Source organism: Falco cherrug, chromosome Z, assembly GCF_023634085.1.
Source record: "Falco cherrug isolate bFalChe1 chromosome Z, bFalChe1.pri, whole genome shotgun sequence".
NCBI classification, from domain to species: Eukaryota; Metazoa; Chordata; class Aves; order Falconiformes; family Falconidae; genus Falco; species Falco cherrug.
Genome location: NC_073720.1, coordinates 25532213 through 25552686, shown reverse-complemented (window position 1 = coordinate 25552686; position 20474 = coordinate 25532213). Strand labels below are relative to the sequence as shown.

Here is a 20474-nt window from a genome sequence, read left to right as displayed (position 1 = left end):
AATCTTTTTTTTTTTTGAAATACATAGTTTCCTTGGTAGCTATCCCCTTTTAATGATTGAATGCCTGTAATACAGAAACTGGATGACATTTCATCAGAATGGTAAAGTAGATAGATCACAAATCTCAAGTAAAATTTACAATTACTTTCATCCACTATCTGAGAGAAACTATCAGAGAGACATTTTTTTGAGCAGTTTGAGAACTTGGAAGTAGCCCAAACTTTTCTGCGTGCAGGTTGTAGAGCTGCATGGCTTTTAATTCCCTCCAAAGTGAGACAGCACACAAGATCCCCTTACATGTTGTTATTTCTTAAATGTGGCCTGAGTGGCTAGATTTTTTGGCTGAATGAAAGGATGATTTGAGTTCCCTTTGGTTATGTCTTGCTTCACTTTTCTATGCCAAATGTATGACACAAGTGCTTATATATATGTGTGTGTGTATATATATATATAACTCCTCAGTTGTCACTGCAAGAGGGATCAGTGCATGTTTCTACCACCTTTCTTATTTTTTCCTCAGTTCAGCTTTAATGACAGTTTTAACTAGGTTTCTAGAGGCTCGTTGTGAAAAACTTTTTAGACTATCTGGACTGAAGGCAAGAAAATTCTAATTTCATTATGTATCTTCAAGTGAATCAAGTAGCAGAGTAAAAGAGTGGTAGGGATGTTTCACACTGTGCTACATGACTTGTCACTGTGATAGTCACAAAGTGTAATACAATGCTATGGATTTCTTTCATTGCCATATAGGAAAAAATGTCAGATATTAAAGACATTAGAAAGCATGTGGCTGATCAAAACCTATCTTCGATGTGTTCAATTTTAGCATGTCACGTTTAGTGTACTGGACTTTATTTAGCTGTAATCATAAAGTCTGTGGTTTTTGTTCTTCTCATTACCCTGGAGTCATGTATGTTTTGTTTTGTTTTCTCTTTGCATTTAGATGCAGAGCCTGAAAGGTGGTACTGAAGCCATAGCCCATTTGGACCAGTTAGAAGCTGATTATTATGATCTACAGCTTCAATTATATGAAGTGCAGTTTGAGATCTTGAAATGTGAAGAGCTGCTGCTGACAGCACAACTTGAAAGTATCAGAAGACTGATGTCAGGTGCTTTATGCGTTTTAATTAAGTCATAATCTGTAAAAGCTAATTCTGTTCCTAAGAGTTTAGTGAAGCCTGTGGGAATTAAATGAGAACAGATTCTTTATTATGTGACTAGCTGGATTTTCTAATAAAAGTACTGTTAACTTAAAATTTGCACCTGATCATAAGCCATATACTTACATATACGGAAGGTTTTGTCTGGTTCTTATTGCCTGTGTTTGGAAATAAGTGTGTAAGATACTATGTAAGTTTTGGAAATTCAGGGAGGAGGAAATGCCTTAATGACTGGACTTGTGTCACTAAAAATTTGCATTGGTATTAATTTATTTGAAGTTATTTGTTTTCAAAAGGCATTCTTGCAAATTGCAGTCCTTCAGTTAAACTTTTGAAGCTTACTGTATTGCCATTTCACTGATCTAAAGCAGCAATGTAAACCTCCTGTTTCTAGAATGTATAGTATACCTTGTGTGCCTACAGACTATGAAATGGTACAGGTACATCATACAGCATTTTTGAATATGTCCTTTGGACCTTTCTGTAGTTTTTATTCATACAAGCTCTGTTTTACTGCTCAGTGCATAGAGCTTGCACAGCAAATTTTGTTATGGATAGAAAAGTCACTTAAGAGATTTAAATCTGGATCGTATTGTGAGTTCTCTCTGGAAAAAGAGAGAACATAGGTATCATGGATTCTTCTCAGTGCTACATGAATGTCCTTTTTAGGTTTGTGATGGCAACAACTGTAACAGCATGTATGGAACATGAGGATTGAAAACGCTATAAGTGACTTAAAAGAAATGTGCAGCTTTGACTGGATGCCCTCAGTGGAGAGCTAGTTAGTGCTTTGGAGATAATTAGTCTTTGTATTTGGGAAATCAGACATTTAATTTTGGTACAGAAGTCACAGTATGATGTGCTTACCTGCAGACCAAAGGAAATCCCTTGAACAGGAGGCTGAGGACTGTGTAGCAAAATCCTTCCTCTTTGATGTAGTGACAGTAAAACCTAAGGGTCCTTGGAAATTGTTTGCTGTAAAAACAGTTTAGGCCATTAAAACTTATCACTGATGTCTTCTCTAGAAATCTCAAAAAACCCACAACCCAGCCCTACAACCTGACCCAAAATAAAGACCATTAAAGGCAGCTGTTATGTTAGAAGGAATTACTGTTTTCCAGCAGCTCTCAGTTAGTATCTTTAGGACAGAAAATGAAAAATACAGTTCTTAAATGTGTGGGAATTTTGTTCAAAGGATGAAATTAACTCTTCACGCTTCACTTAGGTGGAGGGGATAGATCAATTAACATGAAGAATGTGACACTGAAGTGGCTGCATCTCTTCAATACTGTTCAGCAGTGAATCTGAATGAAAGCATCTAAAACATACAGTGTTCTTTTAGCATGTGTTGTTTCCTGTGCTGGTAAAGAGAAAGGCATGGTCTATTGCATCTTCTGTTTTGTTTCCTTTTCAAAGTGTACTTAACAGTCAGTAAATTAATAGCCTTTTAGTTGTGCATATCTGTATGACTTGAAATACGTGTGTCTTAGTGACTTGTAGAGGTTGTTGCTATTCTTTACTCTTTGACTGTATAGGCTCTGCAGAGATACGTAAGAGTTTTGCATCCTGTTTGGATTTGAAGGACATCAGCAGTACTGCTAATGAAGTCCTAACAGAAGTTTTTGAGAGCATGATTTGATTTGGCTGCCTGTGGGCTGTAAGCTAGAATAAAAACATTTTCTCTTGTAAATTCAGCACTGAATTTTTAAAAAAAAAATAGGATCTGAAAAGTATGAGGTGATAATAAATTGTCAAATTATGAACAACAGTAGTAGTTTTTTGATCTCATTAAGAAAATACCTCCACTGAAATTCACAAAAGGTGAATTTATTAGGTTAGAGTACTAAAGGGTCTTATCCTATCCACACAAACTATTTATACATCCTTGTAAGATGGTTTTGTGGGGGATGCACTTGTAAATTCCTGTCTTTTGCTGTTTGAAAGTGTTCTAAAAATTTGTGTGTAAATTCTCCCATTTTGTAAGTGCTGGCAAAATGTAATTGTTGTTAGCCATAAGTCTTATTTTTACTCACTGATGTCTCGCGGTGGATTTTAGTGACTTGGCAGTTTTACGTATGGATGAAACTTCATGGGTTTTTTGGGAGTTTGGGTTGTTTGGTTTTTTTAAGTGAGCACTGAGGTAAAGACTAGTAGATCCGGTTTTATTAGTTTTTATTTTGAATTTAATATAGTGCTGTGCTTTCTTTTCTGATTCTGCTATGTCTTTTGCTGAATTGGAATTAGCATGACAATTTTGGTTGCAGCAGAGACTGTACACACAAATAACATGAAGTGACAGCAGCTTTTAAAATAGACAGTGTACTGAAGAAGACCTTGCCCCTCTCGCCAAGTAATCTAGTAGCAGAGGTAGGAGGAAGTTACAGTCTTGCTGAGAGTAAGTTGAAGTTAAAATGGGAAGGTTTGATGTTACTGCAGAGTAGACATTCAACAGTGATGCCAGCTGTATTTGCCGGGTTCACACAGCAGTAATGCATATTCCTCTTGGTGTATTACAAAAATATCCTACCTGGTATGCCAATGAAATAAGGAACAAGAGGCCTTTGCTGCTGCAAATTCTGCAAGGATTATAATCATCACTCTTTCCTTCTTGGCAAGAGATGAGAAGGCAGCATTCAGAGATGAGCTCAGCGTTACACTGAACGCTTCAATCAGGAGGCTAAAAATCACGAGTGTTGATAAAACTATTAGTAATGACCTCACATCCAGACCTGTAATGCTCTGAAGGATTGCCTTGAAGTTACCCTCCCTCTGTTGCCTCTGAGCGGAAGCAGTGACTGGGAGGTCAAAAATCCAATAAGATAGGATTTTTGGTGTTTTGTTGGCTGATTTCCTTTCCATTAGATTAATAGTCAGTTAGTAGTAGTCGGTTCTTTGGTGGCAGAAGTCTCTCATGCCAAAGACTTAAAGAGTCTGTATATCCTGAACTTTGTAGTGAAGACTGGAAGGTATTACTGCACATCACGGGTCCTTTGTGTTACTTAAGAGACCCAAAGGCATGCATGAACATTGTGATCAAGTTAGGCTACAGACGCAAGTGTACATTTACAGTTATATTTGTTTTTTAATGCTCTGAACTTACCTGAATACCAGGCTGTGCTTCATTGGTGTTGATTTATGTTCTTCATAGGAACTTTAAAACCCTACAGTGCTCTGCTGTTTAGTGCTTTTCCTCTGACCTTTTGATTTTTGTTAGTCCTCTGAAAGGACTACAGCATTCTTCTACATTAAATCTTGCAACTCAGTGGGAGGGTGGTTGTTGAACAAAACAAAATGTTAATCAAATACAAACTATTGATTTGACTTTTTCATTGCTGACATTTTGAAAACAGAGAAGAGAGATGAAGTGGTATATTATGACACTTACGAAAGTATGGAAGCCATGCTTGAAAAAGAGGATATGGCAACATCTATACACTTGCAAAAAGAGGAGCTGCAAAAGTTACAACAAAAAATCCGCCAGCTGGAAGCAAGGCGTGGACGTATTTCAGCCAAGAAAGCCTACCTCAGAAATAAGAAGGTAGTATTAAATTGCAAATTTTTAGCATAATTAGCAATTTAATAAAATTTCAAAAGGTTTCATTTCAGGTACAACTTCCAGATATCCCAGAATTTTCATGGATTGTATTTGCTACTTATTAAAAGTTGTTATACAGAGTACCAAATACAATAGCTCGTTTTATTAAATAGATATATTTAAGATTATTTCCCTTTACATAAACCTTTAATTACTTTGAAGTCAACAAATAAGCTTGTTTCTGTTAACTAATCAGAATACTTTCATGTGGAAAGTGCATGCTAGAGTGTGTGTTTTTACAAAGAGTAGTTTTGTTTGCAGAAGAGAATTTTTAAGGGTGTTTTCTCAAAGTTCTGTTTTCATTCCCTTACCTCATCCTTTTAAACTTACGTCATGTGTCATGGATACTCTGTATTCAGCAGATAGATATAAAATCCAGTATATATTCTGATTCGTAAATCTAGGCGTGCTATTTAGGACCACTTTCCTTCTTCATGCGTTACATGGTTGGGATGTTGTGCAGAAAATTCTTTTAATATAGCTAATATTTTGAAATTGTGTATTGTGTGTATGTAAATATGCTCATTCCTTTTTTCCAGAATTACTTGTTTATTGTTCCGTAGCAGTTTGTGGTTACATCGATATGCATTATTAGTTAGTGAGATAGCATAATGAGTAGAATAGATCAAATTTTGAGAGTGCATTGTGATACTTGTTATAAAATAGGTTTCTGACACATACTATAAGGCTATGCAGAAGTCTCGGATGAGACCTTGTTCTAGACTGGGATCAAGGGTTGGTTTTTTGTTGCCAGTCATTTCCCTTGATGTGGGGGATGACCCTTTTGTAGAAACAGTTGTAGTAGATTAAGGGTACAGCCCTCAGGTTTTGCCTCCCCTTCATAACTAATAATCTATTCCTGTACCTGAATCTGAAGCATGACAGAGCAAACAAAACGGTTGATAACATTTTATATTTTGGATTTTTTATATTTCTTCAGTCACTGTCCTGTCTCTGATTGACACAATATGGAGAAGACTGCAAATAAATTATTATAAAAGAAATGTCTCTTATTATCCAGTTATGGGAACTAGTTTGCTCAGTTACTGAGTTTGTTTTCCATGAGCTTGTAAAAAGAAAAAGTATCAAGAAGCTGGGCATCCTAGTGCCTAGTTGCTTCAAGGGATAGATCCTATCTCTCATGCTGTGCTAATTACCATAGGCTACATTATAATAGTTATACACTGTTTTCTCCTGAATATGAAAAGGCACTGCTGGTATCTTGGGGGAGACAAACCTGTTTAAAAGCAACAGCCTGGTTGCTGTTCCCTACTTAACTTGTGGGAGTTACCAAGTCTGAGAAGCAACCATGAAGCAGGAGTAGAGTTCTCTGTATAATTAAGTAGTCACCTTCAATTGGCTCATTTGTTTCAAGGTTATGCTATGATAAAATACCTTGTTGAAGCTGAAGGAATTGGTTCTAGGCTGTAACACACTAGTTGCAGCATGCCTACTTGTGCACTGAGACATGATGGAGAGTTGTATAGGGTAGTATTGCTTGTCTGGATCTGTGTGTGGGAATTATATAGTCACGTATGCTCAACATTTTGCTGGAAGAATGTGGCTGTACTGCTTTTAGGACTTGAGGTAGTGTCTCAATGTGGAACCTCACTGCTGGATGTCACAGCATGGACATCACAGCACACTCAGAACTAGTTCCAGCTCTACTAATTTCATTGCCTAGCGTAACACTATTTGCAGTTGAGTGCTGCAGTGAGATACTTAGCTTTCAGCTTCTAAAGAAATCACAGATTGAAATAACTTGTATTTAAACTTGCAGGGGGAAATCAAAGATTTTTATTTGAGCAAAAAGAATAGGCAGAATCTGTTGTGTGCCATTGTGCGGCACTCGCTGGGCAGAAAAGAACATAGCTATTTTGATGGCTGTTTATGTTAGAGGCATTTACTGTAGCTGCCCTTAGTACTGCTAAATAACATAGAGCCCCACTAAGCTTACCAGTAATTACCTGAAAATCAAGATTCTTGTGGCTTTGATTCAAACATAAACAAGCTTTGTATCTTGAGAGACCATTCTAGTGATGTTGCAAAACATTGTTAATGAACACTATTTATAGTGCCTGATGTGGGTAGCTGTACTTCACAAAACTGGGAGGAAAAAGTCTTGCTCTGAGGAGTTTGCAGTTTTAAGTTAAGTGTGCAGAGCAAACATACAGATGGGATGCAAGAACAGTCTCTAGATGATGGGAATGAGCACAGTGATGACCGAATGCTAAGGGAGGAAGAGAATGTGTTTTTCAGGGTGCATTTGAAAGTATGTGCTGTGTGGTAAATCTTTCTCAAAGTTTGTCTCTGTCAATTAAGAAACATTTACTGTTGAACTGAGATGGGAGTCTGTTTAATGCTTTTTAGATGGTGTTTCTGACCATGCTTGTTTCAGCAAAGTATCTTAAAACAGACCTGTAAACAAGTGGGTGTGTTTTGGACTGGGTTGGGTGAGGTTTTGGTGAGGGGTTTTTTTGTTTTCCTATTTTTTTTTACTTTGTAATTCTGTAGCTGAAAACAAAATGCAAGCTGTGCATTAAGTAATGTATATCACAGTCCTGTGATATATTTAGAAATTACAGTCCTTGCTTGTTATTAGGATTTTGGCAACTGAAGATTCCCTTAGGAGAATGCCTCCTTTCCTGGCAGCAGATATAATGATTAAAAAAACAATAGGCAATAATTCTCTATCATTGGTTTTTATTTTTTGGAGGAGCTAATTTCATCATCTGGGTGTTTGAAAATCTTTTCTGTTGAGAAGATAATGCAGTGAAGAGGAATCGGTTTATATATAGTAAGAGTATACATAATATAAATACAAGCTTCTGTGACTATAGTCTGTTTTGTTTTTCAGAAATTACTTACCTGTTTTTGAAGTTGATGCTTTTATTTTTTAATGATGTCAAATAATTGTACTAAACCTTTATTACAAACGTTTGCTAAAGGTTCCTTAGAAACCTCATTCAGTTGTGATTCTGACTGAGCCAGAATTTTTTTGTGTGTGGTTTTACAGAAGTTGATGTTCTTTCACTGTACTACCATGAGCATAAACTCCATTCTCATTTTTTTTAATATAAACCTATTTGCATTTGTTAAACGGTCATTTCCTGATGTTCCTTTGTTTTTATCGTAGTGAGTGAGTTACTAAAACCCAGGATTTTTAACAGTGGTCTCACTATTTTTCTTACTTCTTGAAAGCTAGTTACAGATACTTCATGCGGGATGTCACTATTGTTATCCCAGTGTACCCCCTGCTGGCGGCACGTAGTATTAATTAGGTTACCATACGGACTAAGCAGCTGTTTCATTAGGGAGCTAGATGTATAGCAAAGAGTCAAGGTGAAAAAGTTAGTGTAGAAGGTGTCTAGAAAACATCTTTGGAAAAACAGACTTGTGAAAAAATTGAATTATTTTATATCCAGGAAGAGCGTTCCTTATGAACAGACTGGGAGAAGCAACTGGTTGGTGAAGCTGTTTGGGGTATGTTTATAATGTGTGCTTTGATCTAAGAAGCTTCCTCATATGCTGTTGTGTCCATTTATTAGGGCATCTTCACTACTTTGCAAGCCTACAGTTTGAAGCGTAGCCCGTGCCAAAACAGGCGTTATGTAGATGTACTGACAGCTGGCACAGGGTTACTCGGTATGCTTGATTATCGTTACTATTATTACTGCAACAATGTAAGGACACAACTACACTGAATGCTTATAGCAAAATACAGTTTCTGTACATACTGAGCTTACCTAATGAGAAGCTAACAATTTTGATGCTTTTCAATGTGAAAGTAATGCTTACTGGAACTAGTTAAATACAATACTAATGTAGATCTGTATTTTGTATTACTAGTCCTAAATGTGGTAGTTTATCCAGTGACAAGGGTTGAATGGTTCCTCAGCTCTCCCTTTTTGTCTTTTTAATAGAAGTACTATTTGATACTGTGAAATTGGTCAGGTAGTTAAGAGAAATTGGCGTTACCTCTCAATAATCTTGTTGAGTTCCATACAGTTGGTCAGCATCTTTCTTGAGGAGTGGCTCTCACTGGATGTAGTGCTCCTGCTTTCCCAGTGCTGAGAAGCCTCAGGGGACTACTTCACATGTTCAGCAGGCTGTATTCCTGCTCATACACCCAATTATGATGTTTTCTTTTTTTGCAGGAGTTTGTTCTTTTATGGTCAACTTGTCATCTTTCATAATCACCCAGATCGTTTTCTTTAATGCTGCCACCTGGCTGTTTTTTTGTTCATCCTTTGTTTGTAGTCACTTAGTCTTGTCTACAAGTAAAATCCAGCATTTGTCCCTATAAAATGGCAACTTTTTTTTTCCTAATTAAATTCAAGTGTGTTGTTTATTAGTACAAAGTCAGCACCAGATATGTTTTGCTCTGATTTATCCTCTTCATGTGCTTAATTGCTCTTAAGCAGTGCTTAAAGTATCTTTCATTATTGCTCTTAATCAGAAAGATTTAAATACTGGTGCTAAAGAGAAAACATTTCATAGACATGTGCCCCCCAGTTTTTTATGAGACATGTCAAAAAAACCAAACCAAACATACATTTTCTCATTATTTTATAATACTTCTTTATATCTCATTACATATATTCCTCATTAGTTTAGAAGACTTCTAATCAAACTTAACACATAAGTAGAAAATAAAGTGTCAAGGTAAATCAGTATTACAAATAGTGTTTCAGATTCTCTAACAATATTCTGACGGTATTGTGCCTTGAAATGCAGAAATGAGGTAGTTTGTACTTTTGCAGTTACAAATTAAATGAATTAACTTTTCCATTGTTTTAATTAAACTCTTTTCACCATGGAAGAAAAACCCCACAAACGAACGTAAATCCCAGCCATGTTTAGCTATATATATATATATATATATACCTCTGATGAAGCTGGGCCACTGTTTCCACAGAAACTTTCATGCTTTTGCCAGTTATCTGTATACGGTAGCAGCATTGATGGTTTTACTGCCCTGTACAGGAGCACTGGCTGACTTTTTATGTGGTTTCAGTATGTCCCATAACCTGCTTGTAGGAGATAGTAGGTTTTTCTGCCATTTCCAAGTGTCCAAAACTGTGGACTTTTTTTATCCCTCCGCTCCTTGTTTTTGTATCTTTTTGCCACTACTGTAGTGGCTTGCTTGATGGCTGATAACTCCATCAGCTGCTCCAAGCATTGCTGTCAATGGCAAAGCTCCTGTCTGGCTCCATGCAGTATGATGCCTGGGAAGCCCATTGCTTCAGCGTTCTGGCTGCAGTCACACTCCAGACTGCTTCCTAACACTGCCCCTTTTACACAGCCGTGAGTTCTGTTTCTGACTACACGGCTGACTTGGTTATAGTTCTGCGTGCTGTGTGTACTGAGCCTAATTTTGTGGCCCATACTGTCTGATTTCCTGGCCCTCACTATTGTCCTATGAACTTGTCTGTCTTGTCGCTACCCTGAATTCCTACACATACCTTTTCTTTGTAACTGAGATTTAATTCAGTTCTTTTTATATTACCTGAAGTTTGAGTGTCATCCTGTTTCTTGTAATCTATTGTAATGTGGCCTATTTTGATTTGTTTTAACTTCTTATTTGCAAGCAATGTAATAAGTGCTTGTTTTTAAACCAGACATTACAGACATGAGCTTGGTATAATAAGTGAACCTGCTTGTGCATGCATAAAATTGTAACAACTTTATTAATGTTTATGCTTGCAGATTGTATGTGCAAAAGATGAACTGACAGTTGTAAATGGAAAGCTGTCTAGTTGCATAAACAGAAATACGTGGTGTATTTGAGAGTTAGTTATTATCCATGTATATAAATGCATGGAGTTATGCAAGGTTTTTATGAAGTATTTGGCAAATCGGTGTTTGTTGCCACTTTCATAACGGTATTGTAGAATACACTTATCAAACAACTGTTACTTGTGTACATTCTTTTGACAGAAGTAATGGGTTTGGGTTTGTCTGGATTGGTTTTGTTCTTATTTTGTGATTTTACTTTAACTTAAATTAGCTTGGTTAAATTAGTTTGTCTGAGATAGGCTTTGTAATTTTTATTTTTCTAATGCTTACTGCTGTTTCCTAAATATGACATTTTACTCTGTAAATCGATATTTGAAATTCATATTTTATAGATAACATTTTATGTTGCTACAGGAGATCTGTATCGCAAAGCATAATGAAAAGATCCAGCAGCGTCACCAGAGTGAGGAAGAATACAAAACGCACCACGCTGTTCAGCTAGTAAGTTCCGCTGTTGAGTTTAGCCTTTAGTTAATAGCTTGCATTCCTCATCGTACATTAATTAGGAGAGTATTCAGAGTGACAGCTGTTTTAAAAAAGATGGTGTGTAGCCCTGGCCTTCGCACCATGAATTTCTGTATCATACTATGCTGGTAAGGGGAAATACGTGTTTGTGTTAGGATGAGATTGAACCCAAGCAGATAGAACAGTTCTTTAATGCTAGGTTCACAGTCGTAAGTGATGACTGCGAGGGTTAAGCTGCATGCAGTTTATCACATTCACATAGGTGATTCTGGACATCTGGGTACAGCATCAGACACACTGAAATGAGAAGGAAGACATACGTTTTTATTCTTGAATCTTAATAAGCCTGTTTGTTATTTTTCGTCTTTCTAGAAAAGTCACTAGAATTTTGTGTATAAAGTTGTAGTTCCAGCTGTATGCTCCATGATTCTCCACACAGTCTCATCACAGAGTATAGGCTAGCTAGTCTAACTCTTGTGCTGAACATAATAGACTTCATATTAAAAAATAGTCAAATTCTGAGCTAAGTCTTGGGAGCTGATACAGTATCAATATTTAACAAAGATCACTGACAAAGATGCATTGAAATCCAAGTCTTCTCTTTAATTCAGGCTTCAATTAGATTAGTGAAAGTGATTCTGTTTCATCCTTATACATTTTTAACATTGATGTATTTATCCAGGAAGTCAGCTGCATAATTTATTTTATGAAAAGGCTACTTGGGAAAGACAGGACGTATTGGCATACTCTTTCAGGAGCTTAGATAAATAGTTTGGTTTTTTTTCAGTTCTTAACAATAAGGCAAAGGAATTTGCTGTGTGGAGTGGTCCATTTGTCACTCTTAAAAATAAGACCCGATAAAGCTGAAGGACTTTCTTGTCTCTCAAAACTACGGGGCTTTTTTGTTACTTCATGGAGTAGCCCACTTGCATTATAATGAAGAACCTTATGCTGATATTTTTTTTGGTCTTTTTTTCTGTTAATATAATGTGACTGAATTTCTGCTGTTACTGTAACATAGATTTTCAGCCACTGATTTTCATTAAGAATTTTGAAAAGATAACTGCAAGGGTGTCCAAACCTAAAACCAAATAAAAATTGCAACTTCACCACTCTTATTTAAAAACAAAAAAGCCCAAACCAAAACAACAAACCCCTTGAGTTTGAGACTGCTTCAGCTAAAGTTTGATCTGTTTGCGTATGTAACATGCAGGTGTGGTGGCAGAGCTATCCTTCCTGCTATAATACTTTCTTTATGCCTCTGATTTAACTTTTGTCCCTTTGCTTTATTTTCTTTTCACCACATGCTTGTATTCCTCTTCACCTTTTCCTGTTTCCTGTCCTTACTGTGTTTCAGTTGCATTCTCCTCTTCCTCTCCCTAATGCATCTATATTCACTTCCTTCCAAATCACAGGAGTTGGCTCTTTATGAAGGACACAGGCCACTAGCTGACTTCTGAAAATGGCAGGCAGGCAGACATCGCTTTTGTGTTGACTGAATGACAATAAAAGTTCACAAAAGTGATCAGAATTTTTAATTACGATGATGAAGATGAGCTTCTAAAAGAAGTTCTAAATGCTGTGAGTCATTTAAGGATTAAAGCTGCTGTTTCTGCTCAGGGTTTTTACTTCATAGTCACCTGTTCTATCACTTTCCCTCATAACTTCTGAACCTGTGTACAATGACTTTTGCCATCTGATAACTAGTATCCACTTTCAGTAGATTTGACTGAATAGTAGTGTTTTGTTTCAAAGATGTAGTAACTGTGCTGAAGTTTTGTGAAAATTGGATGCCTAGTTAAAGGAGGTGATCCGAATTTATGTTGTCACTGAGGTAAGATCCCCAAACAAGAAAAAATACATCTGTCTTAGCTGCAGGGAAGAACTTCAAACCTTTATTGAAGTAGGATTACAGAAAATCAAGCTGGATTAAATAATGACAGTTTAAGGTAATTAAATATGAAACTTTTGTTTACTGTTGTAAATCATAATGAAAATATTTACTTAATTTGCTCATTACTGGATTCAAAATTTTGTGGCACTGAATTCAGTGGTTTCTTGTACTGTGAAAATACTGATATGACTTGTTTTAAATGGGCAGCATTGCAATTTGAGCTGTCATTTTTTTCTTGAAATGAGAGAAGATGGATACTGATTTGCTGTCTGGTTAATTTATACCATTTTTAATTTAAGGAGGCTTTTTCCATATAATTTTCTGTCATGTCTGTAGCTATTTCTCATCTTTCTAGATAACAAGTCTTTCAAGTGTTCTAATTCCAGATTGAAATCTTCCTTTACTGAGCTTTGATTTCTTTAAGATTCTAAAACATGAAATACATAGTATTTTTTAAGGGGAAGAAAAAGGTGAAGTTTGGAAGTTCAGAAGTGTATTTGAGAGGTAGGTTGTTAGGTAATTCTTAACAGTTAACGGAAGAGTTAATTTAAGTCAGTTTTTTTAATGATGCTAAACATGGCATTGTATGTAATATTCACATGTTTTTCTATGTGTTTTCTCAGAAGCGAGATCAAATACAAGATGAAGAGGAAAGAAAGAGCTCCTGGGTTAGTCAGGAGCGACAGAAAACACTGGACAGACTTCGCACATTTAAACAGGTAACAGAAGAGTTGTTCTTTTCTGCCAGTTTATTTTGCAAAACAAATTTTTACTCATTCTAGGACTATACTGTGCTATTAGCTGTACTCTTTCATTGTGCAGTTAACTGTTCTTTGGAAATCTTGCAGCAAAATATGTCATTGGTAGTAATGAATTCCTCTGGCCATTACATTCCCAGTGCTGTAATAAGCTTCTGTTCACTCTTACATCTACAACTTGTGACAAGACACTTAGCAAGTTCCCAAAGGAATTACAATCTGAGTGGTATGTCCCACAAAGCACATTACCATCTGACATACCCCAGTTGCCACTGATTGCTAGAACACCTGCCAATACCTGCTCCTTCCTATTACCATGGAAGTATCAGAAAATGAATAGAAGATGGAATGAAGGGAGGAGGGTAAGGAAAGGGGTGAAAGTATAAGAGAACAGAGACTGTATTAATTGGCAAAGACTTTTTTGTTTTGTTTTGCTGAATACATAAAAAAGTACAGGTACAAGAAGTTTCTCTGCTGGAAAGCTGTCTTGCTCAGCAGTACACTTTTTGTATCCTTATTGTTTTCAAGGCTTTTGAATTGCATAGCTTCTATAAATTAAAGCAAACTTATTTTAACCAGCAACTATTAATGAACTGACTTTGTGTGTAAGCATGGTTATATTGTTACGATCCCTATTGCTTTAGACCTACCACAATTGTGTAAAATGTATTAGATACGTCTTTCACAAGTGTTTACATTTTTGCGTTAAAATGGCTACGGATGAAACTAATATGAAAAGACGGTTACTGAGTCAGCAAGTTTAAGAACTAAATTAAAAATACTTCGGAATGTCTCAGAATGATTGGTGTTTTCATGAGATACCTTTTTAAGCAGTATGATTCACATCTAAGGCCAGTGTACTAGGTCAGAGGGGACTTTGTTGCAGAAGGAGTTTTAGAACCAGTTTTAGAAAAGGAAAGCAAGAGGGAATTTTGGATTTTAGTTTCCAGAAAAAAGTTTTGAATGTACAGTCTGGCTCCTAGTGAAATCCTAATTCTAACCCCATGTATATCCCTGACTAGACAAATGACATGTAAATTGTGGCTTAACCAAGAATAAAAATTAAGAAAACAGATCATTTTTGCATAAAGGTGAGGATATATTTGCTTTGCTTTTACATCCAGAGCAAAATGAATGAAAATAGCAGATGAATCCTGCTTGTCAGAAAGACAAACCCTAATGACAAGTACTTAGAATCTAGAATAGTGTGTTGCATGTACTTACCCAATTGTCAAAAACTTACTTATTTTAGCGGTACCCTGGGCAAGTAATACTTAAATCAACCAGACTACGTTTGGCTCATGCAAGAAGAAAATGTGCAACCAGCTCAGCACCCTGTGTTGATCAGCCTCAGTCTTTGCCAGCAACCATACAAATCCAAGAGAAGAGTGAAGAGGTGGAATTGGAAAATGCAGTCCAGCCTTTACAAGTGCAGGAATCTACAAGCTTAGAACAACTTCAAGATATCTCATTACCTCCAAATGGTGTTACCTCTGAACTGCCTCATGTTAGTGTTTCTGCCCTCACTGGTAATAAGCTTCAACCAGAGACTGTTACTGTAGTACCGCTGCCACCTCCTTTGCCTCCACCACCTCCACCTCCACCCCTGCCCTCCAAGGAAGATGCTACCAAATCCTTAGAGAAAAGTGACAGCTTTGTGAAACGTCAGAGTGAGGAGAAGGGAGTCCAGCACTCTTTTGGTGTCCCACCAGCACATCTGTTTGACAGCAGTCAGCTAGTCAGTGCCAAGAAGAAGCTTAAGAAGACGGGTGATCTAGAGGGTTTGCAGAGGAAAAGAGGTAATATTTTCACTTCTGTGTATTTAATTGTAATGCACATCAGTTCCTCTTTTGAATTGCTCTATAGAAAAGTGTATGCTTTGATTCTTTCATTAATGGGAGAGTCATTAAATCTTGTTCAGTTGACAGATACTGGCAACTCAAATGTTAGGACCTAAACACTTGTGAAACTGACTGTGTGATATACCACATTAGAGTAGCTAGAAAACAGAGCTAATTGCTGTCTGAAAGAATCTTTTCCTGTCTAGTTGACAGCCAGCACTGCAAATATTACATGCTTCTCTTGAGGGTGCAGTGATTTTTAAATAACATATGTTCAATTATAGTATATAATTTATACATTAATAACATACATAAAAGTTAATTTTACATAATCTACATCAAAGTAAAATGAATACTTGTTGAGGGACAGAGAAAACATTGAGAATGCTTTCTTCAAGGTTTCTTCAAATTTTCATGTAGAAGTCCACAAACCCTCAAGTACCCTTGAGAGCTGAGTAAATATATATGTGAACTACAATTAGAAATTAAACCTGTAATCATTCAGCAAAACATGTTAATAATTAGCTAAAAGATCAAAAATTTCTTTGGAAACTGAAGAGAATGAATAGAGCACAGGGCTGAGCTGGGAGATCTGATACGACTTGTCAGTTCTGTGTTACTTGTCTTTTAACTGTTTAGCTCATATATAAAATGGGGAGAATGGCAGCCATGTTTGAATAAAGTAATGCTGGTGTTTTGGTGAAACATGCTATACTGGAGCAAAATTTTTATTTGAAAATCAGACATGGGATTTTCAAAAGTATTCAGCTGCACTGTTTTACTGTAAGTCACTGAGAAAGAGTACCTTGATTCACAATGCTGTAATATGGCTGTAATGATATTTTATTTAAAATTCTATCTGGCTCTGTCAGTTACAGCTGCAGAAAACATGACTCCATTGACATTTTCCCTCATACAGATAAAAGCAAAATTAGAACTGTCTTCATCAATCGGACAAACAAGAATGTTTCCTCTAGAAATTGTCCTTAAATGACTGAAAAACCTTGAAGAAACTGTATAGTTGCAGAATTCTTAAGCTCTTACAAATCCTGCAGGTTGCAGGTACAATGTCTTTAAGTTCATTATCAACTTTGATGCTGCTATGCTCCCTTTTTCTTTCTCTATAGTCTATTGTTTATTTTTCTGATACTAATTTTATCTTGCAATTTTATATAAAGCACATGTGTACAATTCAATACAGATTAAAATGACAAATACAAAATCAAATTATATTCTCCCTCTTAAGAGTATTGTTAATGTCTGTAGCTGCACTTTACCTGCTGCTCTGGTTTCCCCAAGATGTTCTCGGTCTCTTAAGTGGTTTCACAAATCTGTCTCTGTATTTTACGATCCTTCCTTCCACTTTCAAATGTGCATTCCTGTACTCTTTTCTTTTTTCCTTGTGTCTATTGTGTCTGGGCCATTAGTCTGATGGACAAAGCTCACTCATAAATGCAAAACAGGTTTTAAAGATGTATTCTACAATGTACAAAAAAGAACTGGAGATGAATACTCATCAGTTGATTGATATGTGCTCTACATTGTATGTGCTAGTGTATGCGAGCTATTTCGAACTGTTGTACTTTATTATAATGCATTCTTTGGGACAGAGTTCTTACCTACTTGTAGCTCTTTAAAAAGCCAAAGGCCAATCTGTATTTTTGCAGAGAACTAGTCAGAAATTGTTGATAAAGGCTGGATTGTTGGTAAAGTGTTAACTCTTACTTCTTTCTTTTCATTAATGATAAAGGAAGGGAATTTATGTAGGCATGCTGTGACTAGGTGCCAATACTTACATGAGTCCAGAGGAGCAGAAAAATGCATGCTGTTGCAGTTGACTATACTGCTGCTTCCCTCACTGACATGCAGTCCATGCAGTAGGTAAAATCAGCCACAAAATTCAAGTGCTGAGAATGGATTGCACAGTCCAGTACTTCAGATATGTCTCACTACCTGAGTTTCAAAGTCAAGAAAGAGAATATAATAAACACTTTAATGGTGTTGGATTCATGGCAGCTAGTTTGATTTTTCCTGACTGCAATCAGGAAAGCAGTCTTGTTCAAAAAATTTTACTACCTGTCTGATAGGAGGTGAAGTTGTTTCAGAAATTTGAGTTGTTTGTATAAACCAGTTTTGACCTGGTAATAGGGAAGAGAAATTTGGGGGCTAAAACAATATTGGAGCTACCATTATACTCTGTGCTATGGGACTATCACTTTAATAGTATGGAGCTACTTTTTGGTCTGTAGGAAATATAAATTAAGACTAATAAAATTTGGTAAAAATAATACTGAAGGTCTTCTGATTTACTACAGTGAGTTCCCCGATGGATGAAGTGCTGGCTTCCTTGAAACGTGGCAGCTTTCACTTAAGAAAAGTTGAGCAGAGAAGTCTCCCTCCTTTTCCTGACGAAGATGATAGCAATAACATCTTGGCACAGATTCGGAAAGGGGTGAAGCTGAAGAAAGTGCAGAAAGATGTTCTGAGAGAATCCTTTACAATTCTGCCTGATACTGACCCTCTGACAAGGAGCATCCATGAAGCATTGCGACGGATTAAGGAAGCATCACCTGAGTCAGAGGATGAAGAGGAGAGTTTGCCTTGCACAGACTGGGAAAATTAAGCTGTAATTAACCTACATCTTTCTTTAAAAAAAAATTTCAGTGCTTTTTGTATAACAGTAGCTGCTAAGCCTCAGGTTGTGCATTCTAGGAGATTTAGTATGAATGTGACTAAACTCTCTGGCATCCAGCGTGGTAAAACATGCACATATGAATTTAGTATCAGTGACTTTCCAAAGAATGTACGGTTTATAGTAAGGGAAAAATTTTCTAGGCGACATATTAACCTTTTATTGTTTGAATACTTCTGCTGAATTGACAGGACTGCTCCTAGAAAAAGCTGTATTTCATTTAGTAAATTTGAAGGGACTGTTTGCAGCTTACCAAAAAGCTTTAAAAAGCTTTTAAGTAACAAAGCAGCACTATTACTCTTGGACATGCCTTGTACTTATTTTCTAATTACTTCTGGCCTTGTAAAAGTTTAGCATGTTTATCACTTCAGACTGAATAGGTCCAAGTGAAGGATGGTTAGGTTTGACTGCTGAAGACATTGAAATGTCATTGGCTACCCTGTATGACTGACTCGGAGAGCTTGGTTTCAATCTGTAAACTTTCATGACTTAATTAAATTTCCAGACCATAAACAGTAAATATACAAATGTAACTTTCACTTCTGCTACTCATAGAAATCTCATTAGCTTGCATTATACTAAGCTACAGTGCCTGAAAGTACAGGTACTAGACTTCAGCAGATGAAGTTAATGATTTCAGAACAAACTGGAAATTGGCAAGAGATTAGTTTTCAAAATTATGGCTGCATCAGTAGCACAAAGAGATTCTTGATAACAACAGAAGCATACAGCATTAGTTTTGTGTTGTTCTTTTCTGCTACTGGCATGTGAATGAACTTAAGCCTCAATGAAAGCTTCCACTAAACTTAAAATTTGGAGAAAAAGAGAGGTAGGTGTGACAATCTGAAAAGAATTTAAAAATCTGTTTGGAAATCAAAGGCTATTTCAAGACTATGGAAGATCAATATTTATAATCCTTGCAACACAACTAGCAGTAGCAAAAAGATAACCTTTTTGGATATTTACAGTCAGGCATTTCTACCCCAGTTAGTTGTTATAGATGGAGGGTGACTATTGATAAGTGTTAACAGCGGTTTAAAAAATTATGGTGACTTAGCACGTCATCTGCTGAATGTTGTTGTGATTATGAAATACTATGTCTCAAACTGTTTCATTGGTACGCTATTTTCAAATAATAGTACTTAAAATTTTTGAAAAGGAAAATAAATATTGCCTTTATTTACTCGTGAACTAGCCATTGGCAGGACTAATGATTTAATGCTGTTTAATTATGGCATGCTCGTTCTCTTCCATACCAAAAGAACTGCTAGTTTTGGAGCTGGAATTCTAGCACTGGAGGTGTACTTAACTCTTGCTGAAACTCAAACTGAAAATAATTTTGCTTGGATGTAACTTTTTCTATACTTGCATACTGAAAACTCCCACTACCACAGCCCTTCAGAAATGAAATGACAGCTGTAAGAAAAGATGTGCCTTGCAACTGACTTGGCTTTCTCAGTGCAATTATTCTCTTTGAATTTCCTAGATTACTGAGCAAATTGAAACTCTATTTGACTTTATGATTTTCATAAATTTAACTTATTCTTTGGGATTTTGTTTGCATTTTTAGCAAGAATACTCTTTTAATACTGTGGATCATATATATATATATATATATATATATATATATATATATAAAAAGGCATTTTCCAAGAGTGACTTTGAATATTTTTTTTTAATCTCGTTGGTGAACCTCCTAAATATTTTCCATTGGAAGTGCATCCTGTTAGAAGTCTTATATGTATGTTGCCATGCAATATAAATACACGTTTTCCTCTGCTATCCTTTGCAGCCCCGTAGAGGCAGTTCAGAGAGCAGGTCAAAAATCACTGCCATGCAGTACCTGTAGTGCACTGGTGGTTGTCTCTTTTTTACCGGCCTATAGTTATGGCATCTTCCCATTTTAAGGATGTACTCCTTTCAAATGCTGAGGTCCCATGACATCACTTGCAGGATGCTGTATCAGTTCTAAGCGCATGCTCCTTGGAGTTCTTCACACATCTGGGACCTGCTTTTTCTTACCAATGTCCTATTCTATTATGAAAACAATCTTGTTTTCATGAGATGAGACTATTTAACAGATAGTACAGGTTTGATTGAAAAATGGTTGTACAAAATAGCTAGCAGCTCAAAGCAAAAATGGGCTTCTGCTATCGAAGTGTGTGAAATAATCTGGGAGAACATATATTGAGACAGAAGTGCTCATGAAATTCAGCTGAATAAATGCTTTACACATATGAGTGCATTTGCTTTAACATATAGACTGGTTA

General features: G+C 36.3%; 1 protein-coding gene across 2 annotated transcripts in view; it reads left to right on the top strand.

Annotated features, from left to right (window-relative positions):
• Window positions 1-20474, top strand: part of JMY (junction mediating and regulatory protein, p53 cofactor) — a 73093-nt gene that overhangs the window by 46238 nt on the left and 6381 nt on the right. For both annotated transcript variants that reach the window (XM_055699005.1, XM_055699004.1), the window contains 6 exons: window positions 944-1109; window positions 4511-4698; window positions 10909-10995; window positions 13537-13632; window positions 14924-15470; window positions 17828-18138. In XM_055699005.1, the coding sequence (XP_055554980.1) occupies window positions 944-1109; window positions 4511-4698; window positions 10909-10995; window positions 13537-13632; window positions 14924-15470; window positions 17828-18135 (1392 nt within the window). In that variant the 3' untranslated portion in view covers window positions 18136-18138. The remainder of the gene's footprint in view (window positions 1-943; window positions 1110-4510; window positions 4699-10908; window positions 10996-13536; window positions 13633-14923; window positions 15471-17827; window positions 18139-20474) is intronic.